The sequence below is a fragment of the Anoplophora glabripennis genome, unplaced genomic scaffold (assembly GCF_000390285.2).
Source record: "Anoplophora glabripennis isolate ALB-LARVAE unplaced genomic scaffold, Agla_2.0 scaffold465, whole genome shotgun sequence".
Taxonomy (NCBI): domain Eukaryota; kingdom Metazoa; phylum Arthropoda; class Insecta; order Coleoptera; family Cerambycidae; genus Anoplophora; species Anoplophora glabripennis.
Window position 1 is genome coordinate 1 of NW_019416751.1, and position 12762 is coordinate 12762.

The 12762-nt window shown below is 30.5% G+C and overlaps 1 protein-coding gene across 1 annotated transcript; it reads left to right on the top strand.

The window, feature by feature from the left end:
* The first annotated feature begins 109 nt into the window (after positions 1-109).
* LOC108909704 (protein brambleberry) lies at positions 110-9149 on the top strand. The gene is made up of 4 exons (XM_018714109.1): positions 110-403; positions 1213-1867; positions 8027-8413; positions 8500-9149. The coding sequence occupies exons 1-4, from the start codon at positions 149-151 to the stop codon at positions 8955-8957; spliced, it is 1755 nt and encodes a 584-aa protein (XP_018569625.1). The 5' UTR covers positions 110-148; the 3' UTR covers positions 8958-9149.
* Positions 9150-12762: the final 3613 nt, after the last annotated feature.

Consider the following 12762-nt stretch of genomic DNA (forward strand, 5'->3'; position numbering starts at 1 on the left):
TATGGTACAAAACGTTTCATATTATTTTCTTAATGTTGGTTACAGGATATAACGGTTTTCTAACCAATAGTACAAGATCACCATAAAAATTTGAAAATCAGCTGCGCTGTATGTAGAGTGTAGAAAACAGTTGAAATTAAATAACGAAATGATGAAACTGAATTTCCTGTTCATTTCTATTTTGTATTTTATTCATCTGCCCACAATTGAAGCTGGTTTTAGTGATTACATAAGTAGCGTTGGAAGTTATTTTGGGTTGCATCCTAATGAAAATAAAGATGACGGTGGAGAATTTTACAATAAAATTCCATACGAAGTTTCTACAGTCGATGAGAAGTTTTTGAACGAAGCTGCTAAACTTACAGGAGTAGCTTTAACGGAATTGGATTCATGCCAGCAAAGGGTATCCTATAATCTATATATTTTCTTAATTCTATTTGATAAACATAGTGATAACTAATTAAACAGTAATTGATTATATTGTAACTAAAATAAAAACACATTTGGCTTATTACAAGAAGGTAATGTCGATTTGAAAAAGATGTGCTTATATTGGCTTTACAGTAGGAAATACAGACAAAAAAAGTAACTTCGGTAATTATATACTATAGTGTCGCCCTCCCAAATCTTCACAAAATTTTGCCTACCCCCCTATTTTCGATATTGCTGAAGAGGAACCTGTGTTATGAAAATGTGTTTCGTAAACAATGTTAAGTAATTGTTCATAACAAATGTTCTGAAAGCTATCTAAAATATACGGGGTCCTTTGTAGTGTTATGTGAAATATCCAGGTTAGAATTTTGAAAAAAAATTTTCTCGAAAACGGTTTGACCGCACAAAAATACTTCAGATTCGTGTTCAGCACTAGCGAAAATAGGGGGGTAGACAAAATTCTGTGAAGATTTAGGAGGGTAAAGCTATAGTAAATAATAATTACCGTAACTTCATATACGAATTTAGAAATGTACATTTGGAAATGGAAATCATTTCTTTTCCAGATATTATTACTAGGTACTGTAGGGAAATTTTAGTTTGAAACTAATTTAAAAGATAGAAAAACGTGCTACTAAAAACATGTTTTCAAGTAATATTTGAATAATAACTATTATCTTCATAGCTAGTTTGTAATGATTATTTTTGTTGTAAAATGTAAAACTAACCCTTTTCCTATTTTGTTTTCCGTTTTACTTAAAATTACAAAATATGTTATAGGTTGTTTTAAAATTAAAGTCTGATTGCGATAAGATGAATGATGAACAGTTGGCAAAAATGGCCGTACATTTGTTAAATTGCCAGTCATTTGTTGAAGGACGACAGATATATTCCTGTACAGAAGAAATGAGTATAAAAGATTGTACAACTAGTATGGATTCAGATACTTGGACTAGTTACCATTTAATGAGCAATAGAGCTAGAGCAGTTTGCTATACTATTCGTCAGAGTCAGTTTCGTGGTCTTGCTGAATATACAGTAAACCGTTTAATGGATGCAGCAAAAGATCAATTAAGGACTCTAGGGAAAATTACTAATAGCCAAGAGAATTTGAGGAATTTAGCTGAAACTACTTATGAAACTTTGAATAAAGGTCATGAACATTTATTCGAACAACAAAAACATATACAAAGTGCTCAGTTTCATGGACAACTTGCTTTAGAGAATAATATTAGACGGTTAATAGATGAGAAGCGTTTAATTTCTGATACTCATAAAGAGTTAATTCAAATGACTCAAAACATGCAAAATAAATTGGGATATTCGCTGCAGCAGCTGGATCAGCATGGCCAAGAAAGTAAATTGAATCATAAGGAGTTGATAGAAGATGTTTTGGAAATTCAAGAGAAAGTGCAAGAAGTATTTAAAAAAATAGGTTAGTATACAGGGTGCCGAAAATTAGTAGGTCAATCCGTTAACCATAGATAGCTGATATGAAAATAATGGGACTTTCATTATGCCACTTTTCATTTAGGAGCCCCATTTTTGAAATACAGGGTGTCAAAATGTAAATTTCAAAAACGAAATTTGTCGATAACTCCGGTAGAATTAGAGATATTTGTTTGAAATTTCGCTAATATTTTTTCTTGTAGAGACACACTTTCAGTATACTTTTGGTAAAAAAAATCAAAGCACGAGCGGAGGTGAGGGGGTTAAAGTGCATTATGACTCCCCCCCCAACTTTTTCATACACACACCTATGGTAAAAACATATATTTTCTTAGATAAAGCGGCTTTTATTCTAACTTTTCTTATTCTTGCAAGATTTTGATTTGGAGCCTGGGTTACCAGATATTGTAACTTATTTGGACGGATAGTATGGATTTGGTAACTAGTGTATCCAAAATTAATTTTAATTCGATGTTATTGGGCTATATTCCGAGAGGAAAACACATTACTTTCTTATTTTATAAAAAGTAATGATTGTTCTTGTGCTGTTACAAGAGAAATAAGCTGAAAAAATCAATGTTTTGGTAACGGTATTGATAATGAGTGTGGTATACTTTCTTATTTTTTCCTTCTTTTGTATACATAAAAAAGTATTTTTTATATCCTATACGGTCCTGTTTTTATTTTTTTATAGTACATCGAATAAAAAAGTTAAAGGGGTGGGACATTATAAATGATCGCCTGGTACAATTCGTTTAAACAATGAAGCATGCCACAAGAAAAATATTCTTAAATATTTCCAATAAAACAAAGTCAGATAGTTAGGTACGTTTGGTTGTCAAAATAATTTATAAGTTAAATAGAAAAAACTTTGTTTACACATTTTTTTAATTGAAGTGTTCAATAAGAAATGGCGAACAGTGAAGGTTTGCTATCATTTTCTGAAATGACGATATGATTTTAATAATGGGTAAGTACTTATTAAAAGGAATAGGATTTTTTCTTAATAAGTGTTAATTGTAATCTCGAACCTAAACAAATTAATTTCTCTTACTTTTAGGAAAATGTAACTCTAATGCTAGTTTAGCTGCTAGGCGTTATGCGGACAAATTTCCAACCAGGCACCATCCAAAAAGGAGATTTTTCTTAAGCTTAGTCAACCGTCTGAAAGAATCTGGCAACTTTAAGCATAGGAGGACGGGCCAATGTGGACGGCAACTCAAATTACGTCCAAACGAAGAGGAGCAAATCTTGCAAATTGTCGAAGAAACTCCGAGTATAAGTACGAGGATACTAGCTAATCAAATTAATAATGGTGGCAATAATAATATTAAGTCAGATGATGTGCGACGTGTCTTTAAACAGCAATTACTGTACCCATATCATGTACAAAAAGTGCAGACACTTCTACCTTTAGATTCAGAAGCAAGAGCCACTTTCTGTAATTGGATATGCCAAGAAAATAATGATAATATTAATTTTAGTAAATTTATTTTATTTTCCGATGAGGCCACGTTTACTCGTAACGGAGTAACGAATATTCATAATACTCATACATGGGCTGCTGAAAATCCGAAATTCATTGTAGAGGCACATCATCAAGTAAGTTTTAAAGTAAACGTATGGGCAGGAATAATTGATAATTTTCTTTTGGGACCGTTTTTTTTACCCCCCCGTTTGAATGCCGANGCATGCTTCATTGTTTAAACGAATTGTACCAGGCGATCATTTATATTGTCCCACCCCTTTAACTTTTTTATATGATGTACTATAAAAAAATAAAAACAGGACCGTATAGGATATAAAAAATACTTTTTTATGTATACAAAAGAAAGAAAAAAGAAGAAATTATATCACACTCATTATTAATACCGTTACCAAAACATTGATTTTTTTCGTCTTATTTCTCTTGTAACAGCACAAGAACAATCACTACTTTTTATAAAATAAGAAAGTAATGTGTTCTCTCGGAATATAGCCCAATAACATCGAATTAAAATTAATTTTGGATACACTAGTTACCAAATCCATACTATACGTCCAAATAAGTTACAATATCTGGTAACACAGGCTCCAAATCAAAATCTTGCAAGAATAAGAAAAGTTAGAATAAAAGCCGCTTTATGTAAGAAAATATATGTTTTTACCATAGGCGTGCGTATGAAAAAGTTGGGGGGGTCATAATGCACTTTAACCCCCTCACCTCCGCTCGTGCTTTGATTTTTTTTACCAAAAGTATACTGAAAGTGTGTCTCTATAAGAAAAAAATATTAGCGAAATTTCAAACAAATATCTCTAATTCCACCGGAGTTATCGACAAATTTCGTTTTTGAAATTTACATTTTGACACCCTGTATTTCAAAAATGGGGCTCCTAATTGAAAAGTGGCATAATGAAAGTCCCATTATTTTCATATCAGCTATCTATGGTTAACGGATTGACCTACTAATTTTCGGCATCCTGTATAACCAAAAGTTATATTAAAGCAAATGAGTAAAAAAATAAATAGTAATCATGGGTCTGCAAACTAGTCGTTTGTGAGATAATTTAGAATTTATAATTTCCAGCCACCACTGACTTGATGTAAACAACTCTCAGTGTACCTTCGAGCATGGTAAGCTTCTCGGTACAAGTATGCAACCTCTCATGCATTGCCGTTAACCCTACCATATATGAAATGCATATCCGCATAATTCTCATTACTGTAATGTTCCATTTTACCCTACCGTAGAACATGCGTACAATACCATCATCATGAAAAATATCTACAATCATTGTATATAACGGAGAAAACTTATTAATAAATTCCTTCGAGGTGTGGGAAGGTATAACAAAGACGAAGACCGGGTTCTAGAGGGGGAAACACGAAAACACAAGGCAGCTAGAAGATCCGGGCAATCGATCAATCCTGTAATGATTTTATACAGGGTTATTAGTGAGTTACACATACGTGAAGCCAGGTCATTAAGGACAAATCATCTAAGCAAAGTATCATGAGGTATTCCCTGGGGTAGATAACAGCCATCAGACTTGAACCATAAGTACTTTACATATTTCTGTTGAATGTTTTCAAGTCTTTTACTGCAAACTATATAATGTGAATTCCATACTAGAGAGGTATATTCCAGTTTGCCGTTTGACACTGCCTTAATCCCTGTAAATTGTTGCAAATTCCTCAAAATGAAGCCAAGATTTCTATATGCCTCGCATTGAATATTATTAACGTGTTCATTAAAATCTAGTTTAACATAAAATATTACACCAAGATCCTCAAAAGAGCTACATTTCCTAATCAAGTTATTACCAACAGAATAATTATGTGTTACCGGCTAGACTTTCTAGTGAAAATCATGGAAGAAGTTTAATGGTAATAAATTCGTAGCACACCAATAGGCATGATGACAGTAACCAAGAATCACTAAAATTAAGTATTTATCTAATGAAATTCATGGATTATAAGAAATGTATTTATTTTTAATTTTTATATTATGATAAAATAAAACTACAAAATACAGCAAACCGCCATGATAGGTTGAACACCAATCAGAGCGAATTACGTCACATCTATGTAAATGTCATTTTGTGTCGTTTGTACTTCGACAATATCCGCAGTATTTATCTTCATTTAAATATTTTGTGTTTCCCAATTATTAGTTGCCTAGTTTTGTGTTACCAAAACCATAATCAGGAAAAGTTTGGTACTGGAAAAGTTTCTAAAAGAAGAAAAGAAAATAAATCTCAACAACTGCGAGTTAATAAAATATCCAAAAGACTAAGTTTGTGATCAAAAGTTTATCCATGCATAAATTGGTGCTGAAATACAAAGAACAGTCCTGCGGTACATTTTTGAAAAAACTCTTACTGACTGATGAAGATGACATGAAAGTTGAAGAAGAGACGAGATCAAATAAAAGCTGTTTTTGGCATAAGTTAAGATATGACAAAGTGACGGCCTCATGAGCATTTGAATTTAGTGGGTGTAAAACCAATGATGCAACTCTGATCACGTTAATAATGGGAGGAAAAATCTCAGACGCATCGGCCATGAAACGCGATAGAATGTTGGAGGATGAAGTGACGAAAACTGTAAATACCAGTTTGGGAAAAAAATTTAAAAAATGTATAATGCTTTGCAAAAACTATCCCATGATAGCAGGATCACCTGATGGAATCTGTGAATACAGTATTATTGAAATTAAATGTACCACAAATATGAAGACTTTTAAAAATCATGTGGAAAAAGGAAAACCGACCTAAAAGTTTTAAGTGCAGACAGCAGCTACAAATGTATTTAACAGGACTTCAAAAGGGCTATTTCGATGTAGCTGACTGCAAGCACAACAAATTAAAAATAGAAATAACTAATGTTACATTTGATGACAACTATTATCAGATTTTCTTAATGTTTTAGTCTCTTCATGGAAAGATAATGTGTATCCATTATTATACCAAAGTACAATTTGAGGGTAAATAAAATACATATACTATTATAGTAACATTGTATTTTTATTTAATTAATGAATCTTGCAACTTGCAACACAAAATATTAGCACCTTATATTTACTGTTGACAAACATAGATGTGACATCATGTAGACGCTATGACACCGGCTACCGTTTTTGCGTGAGTTGAGACTATTTTTCTACTAAACCTTTTATTTTCTACAGAAATAAAATGTTTTTTGGAAATAGTAAATACTTCCTAACATAATAGAACAGTTTTACAAAATCTCTCATCATGCCTATTACTAACTATCTACATCAGATTAAAGCCAAAGACAGTCATTCAAATCACCCTCTGATAAATACAACTTAAGGTCGTCGGTGTACAGAATGGCGCTACAATTAGGTTCAACGTAATGTTATTAATGAAAATCAGAAACAATAACGGACCGAGGACTGACTCTTGTGGGACTCCAGATGAAGCATTAATATCCATTGATAGGAAGCCACAATACTCCACTGTCAATTTCCTGTGAGATAGATAAGATTGAAAGAATTGATTAAATAAATAAGTTAATCCCATATTTAAGGGTTTTGACAGTAGAATACCATTTAAAAAATTTCGTTTTTTTTCAAATATTTTGAAAACTAATCATGTTAGCTTTGATTTTTAAGAGGCATAATGGTTGGTCCCATGATTATGCAACATTGTCCCCATTTAAGCTACTTTCGTACCATTTCCGAGATCCCTGTGGTGAGAAGTGAATTTGTAACAGCCTGTATATACTTACTGATTATTTTTTATAATTTTTTTTAACTTTTATAATTTATATTATTGTTAACGGTCTTTTTTTACTTTTGTACTTTATTGATATCTGATTTTGTTAATGTGTGTACTTTTATTAGCTATTTCTCCCACACATTAAGTAATTGGTTTAACTGTCCGGTGGTGTAACTTAAATAAATAAATAAATAAACATGTAACTGTAATCATTTCATTAAAAACAACTGCACTTCTACCAAATAACTTTTCTTATTATTGTATTGACACCTTTTCCTAACAAGGATGACCTTTACACACAATCAAGTTAGTGGTGGGTGATGACCACAAATTTCAAATTGTTTCGCAAATGGCTCATTTGTGGACCCATCTTTACTACGACTTTTTTTTTTGCTTCTAATATCGTGTACTTACGGATGTTTCAATCTGTGCTGTTAATAATGATACACCCTGTATATGTCTACAATATTTCAAATATTGTCCTGTATCTTAAAAAAAAAAGATGATTTGACAGTTTTATACAGTCACTGAAATTCATGAATTAATTCATGAAGAGATTGAGAAATTTATTGAAAATATTAACAAGTGTATTATACAGCCCAATAATAATTTCAAGAGAATCAAGACCAACTTAAACCATATTTAATGGTTTTTATCATAAACACAGTTGGCATTATATTTTTAAATCAACATATAAACCAAATTCATAAAAAAATTGTAGGAAAATTAGAGCCAGTTATTATATATAATATATATTATACAATTAAGGTCAAAAATTGTATCAATTTCTTTGACTGTAAAGTGGACAATAGATTAGGTACAGTTCATATAAAATAAAACTAATTTTTTTTAGAATTTATACTGTTATTCTGAAACACTGAATATATATAATACATGTTTTGTTAAATATCTAAATTTTTAGAACAATCTTCGCTTATGTTATTAAGACAGAATGAGGATTTTAAAGCTCAGTACGAGTCGACCTTGAAAAATTTGCAAGAAGTTAATGAAACGGTTCATAGTTTAGTAGCTTTAGTTGGAGGAACTCGAAAGGCATTAGAAGAACGATTGACTTGGATTACGACAGCTTTAGGTGGAACAGATTTAACAGTGGAACGTTTGTATCTAATTTTATGGCATTCTGCATTTATGTTGATAGCGATGCTAGCTTGCGCATTTTTAACTGCAAGAACAAGCACTCGTTTGATTGTAGCAACTTTACCACCTCTTAATTTAGCCCTCGCTTTATATGGAGAATGTCACCTGGACTTTGTTTCACTTATGGGCTTTATAGGATGTTTTATTGTTAGTAAGTGAAAGTTTTAAATTTTTTTTGTAGTTATACAAAAATTCAGTATTTTATAAATATTGTGACGAAAAATATTTTATTTTTAGGTCAAGCAGTGTTACTGTCTGCATTATCTTTAAAATCTGGACCAAAACAAGCATTACAGTGGATTACTAAAAAAAATACAACATTTAAAGAGAATATTACAAATTATTCGCCGAAAGGATTTGTCAGTTCTACTAATGGCAGTCAAACTCAACTGTCATATCACCTTAATTCCAGCCATTCTAAACTAATTAATAGGGAGGAAGATGACTTAGATTATAGAAATGAAGTCGCAGATAATTTTAATGAAGATTTCCACTCTTTAACTCCACCAGTGTCCAGAAATGGGCATTATTCTGTTAGATCTAGAAGTAGAAGTAATACTCCTCTGCGTTTAAATACTAGTTTGAAAGGTTCATGTCATGCTAAAACTAGGATGGGAACTCCTTGTAAGCTGACATCTTTACCTGGCCGTGACTATTGTTATCGGCATCAAACAGGTGATTCTGTGATGGGTTAGTTTAAGTTAGGTTAATCTCATTTATTTGATATTTTTATGTCATGAATTCTCTGCCTAGGACTTAGATCTGAAGGCAGTGGCGGCTCCTGACATTGTGATTAGGTGAGGCCGGTGGCTTTTTAACTAGGTGCGCAAGAAATAAAAAAAATAAATTTTTAGTTGCATTTATGTTATAATTGAAAAACTGATGTTCACGAGCAAGATTTTCATTCAGATTTTATAAAAAATTATAGGCAACTATTTAGTTATTTTAATAATCTGCTCTCAAATAATAAATAGGAATAAATTTCCGTCATTTTTTATTATCGAGGTCTTCTCCAATGGCCCTACTACTATAACCGTAAATTAAAAAATTATATTATTACTAATAATATCAACTTAAAAAATTTTATTTACAATAAAATTAAATTAAAAAAAAAACATTTACCTAATAATTAAAAAAAAATGTTCCTACTTGATATTAAAAAATATGAAAAAAATATAAAAACAAATTTTCATAAGGCAGCCAGCATTTACATATAAAGCAACGCTGCTAGCTGTTTGCCTCCAATTTTAACAAAATATTTTAGTCAATGTTTTTATAAAACAGGTTTATTCGTCCGTCTTTTAAATTTGCAAAGGACACACACACCATATGGAAATTGGTCTTTCTGTGAAATTTCCTGAAAAATTGATATGTTGTCCCTTTTTTATCACTGATCAAGCTCCAAATGCTAAATTTTGGACGCGATAGGGCCTACAAAAGGGTCAAAACAGTGAAAAACTGATTCACTCTCAAATATAATCGTAAATGTAACAAATATAACTTTTGTGACATATAATGTAGCTTGTTTAACAGGTATTAGCATATATTTGATAGAAATCTGTACTATTATTTTGATTTTTGATAAATGTAATGGGTAATTGGAAATAGTTTACCTAACTGTTTATTTAGGTTAATAGTAAAATAGTATGTATTAAAATATACGATGTGAGAGCCACATTTTAATGTGAGGCCCGGCCTCAGTTGCTTCATACAACGAGCCGCCATTGTCTGAAGGTATATTTGAGGAAAAAATTTTCGATGATATGAGAATATTAAATAATATTACTTCAGAGAACAGAAAACTGTAAATTAAATTTTAAATTATAAATTAAATAAACATAATAATAAAGGTGACTGGTTTTGGCATAAGTGGTCATAAAGTATGAGAATTATTTTTATTCATCATTTTAAAAGAAAATAAATAACCAAAAATTTTGTAAAAAGTAATGGACCTCATTTTATACATTTTAACTAACCTCAATACTTTTCAAATACAAGGTGATCGAGTCACTCAATTGTAGGACAAAAAAAAATTTAGTTAATCACTGCCTGGTAGTGTTCCAGTTTATTTTATTTATTTTTTCTTAGAAACGACCCTTCTTTGATGACATTGGAAAGTACTGTTATTTGTAAAAATTTTTCTATTTAGCATTTTCAACTGTTCCTCAGATATTGAGTGTTGAAAATCACTCATGAAATTGTCAACATTGGTATAAAAAAAATTAGAGAAATAAATATTTCTGAAAAAAAGTTGTTATTTCACGAAATTAATCGACCTTATGTGATAGTTTACAAATATTTTTACAGAGTGGCCCAAAATTTGTGCAACATCACTTCAACGTGATTTTAGATGGTCACATAAATTTTATTAATTCGGTAAGAAACGTTCATTTTGAATAATTTAATAAATTTTTCCGCATTTTTTATATTGAGGCCAAAAATTTCTGAAAAATGGTTTTCAACTGTTAATATCTCGAAAACAATTAAGTATTAAAAACATTAAATAGAAAAAAGTTTTATCTAAAAGTTCTTTTCAGAGGCATCAAAATAGAGGTATATTTCTGAGAAAAAAATTGCTGTAGCCTCACTAGTGATGTGAGTATATAAATTTATTTTATCCTACGTTTGATTAAGAGCCTCTGAAAATATGACACTGTTGTAAAGTTTTAATTATTTTAGTTGTTTTCAAGAAAAATGCGTTTTTCAAGTTATAATAATTACCTTTTATATGGATACTGTGGTACAGAATTACATTTATTTTATCCTACGTTTGATTGATAGCCAATGAAAATATAATAGTGTTTTAAGTTTTTAATTATTTTCAGTTGTTTTCAAGAAAAAAGCATTTTCTAAGATACAGTAACTCCCTTGTATATGTATACTTTATGCTACAGAATTACATTTGATTGATTGCTACTGAAAATATAACACTGTTTTAAAGTTTTAATTATTTTCAGTTTTCGAGAAAAAAACATTTTCCAAGATATAATAATTACCCTGTATATTTATACTATATGTTACAGAATAACATTTATTTTATCCTATGTTTGATTGACAGCCTTTGAAAATATAACACTGTTGTAAAGTTTTAAATATTTTCAGTTGTTTTCAAGAATAAACCATTTTTCAATATATAATAATTACCCTGTATATGTAATTACATTGATATACTACTGGCTTTCATCGAGCTAAATTGTGGTCGAAAGAAATGGGCTAGGATTTTATAGTACGATGCAAGTAACAATTATTGATTATAAATTGTGACGTCGTATTAGTTTAATTGAAACCAGGAAGACTGTCATAAATGATTCATAATGAAATGTTTTAACTTTTATTGTGTTATTAATTGGTAAATTACCAAGTCATATAACAATTACAAAGAAAATAACTGTGTTGAGGTGGGAGCATTGGAAACAATACTATTTGTGACATTGGAAGTAATAGTTTAATTTTTTAATTTTTCTTTAAATTCTGGCCAATGATTGATATTAGTAATATCATTGGGTAGACTATCTCATACTAATTAGTTAAATTTTTCATTTGAGTGACAAATGCCTGGTTATCATTCCTGAATAGATATGTAGTCATGTCCAGAGCAGTAATATAGTCGAAAAAGTTGCAGCAATCATTGAGGTTTAAAAAATGTGCATGAGAACTGAAAAAATGTGATCTATCCAGTGTGAGAGGACGATTGAATTTCTTTATAAATTTTATAGTTTTTATAGAAAATCTACCTGTATTTATTCAAGCAGGTTATATTGCTTGAGTCAATGCGGTTATCAATTGATACCAAACTCTTCATAGCTCGAAATCTAGATATATTGGTTCTACTTTGAATGTAGAAGTTCGTTAGAATAAATCGACATTCCACTTTGCACTTTACCCAGCCAGAGTTTTGTATGAATATTTTTTTTTATGAGATTTACTTTATATTTAGGTCTGTAAGTAGGTTTAGTCATATGAGTAACTAAATAAGAGGCTTTTATTGGATAGGGCAGACCGAACATGCATTCACTGAGGACATCTCGCGTTGTGGCAAAACATTGCCCTTTATAGAAATTGTTATACAGAAATCTGCAACCACAGATCGAATCTGTATTTCCAATCTTTCAATCAACAGAAATAGAATGTTTGAGGACTTTGAGGTTATAGTTTATATTCAGGTAGATTTTCACGTTTTGTGCATTAATAAATTTGTTTTGTTTTAGATTAATGTAATAAGGGATTTATTGAATCAATCATATGAACTGCCTTACTGTATTTTTATTCGTTTTTTTATCCAAAATGAGTTTAGCTGGTAGAACTAAATGTCAATGTTGTGCTCCAAATTGCAAAAGCACACTAGATGAATATGTGTAAATTGTGTAATGCATCCTGTAGAAATAAACGTTTTTTCAAAATTTCAAAAGACAGACAATTACTTGGATAGAATCATTTCGAAAATTATGTAAATCAAACTTTACTCTGACAAACACATCATTATTTTTGTGAAGACCATTT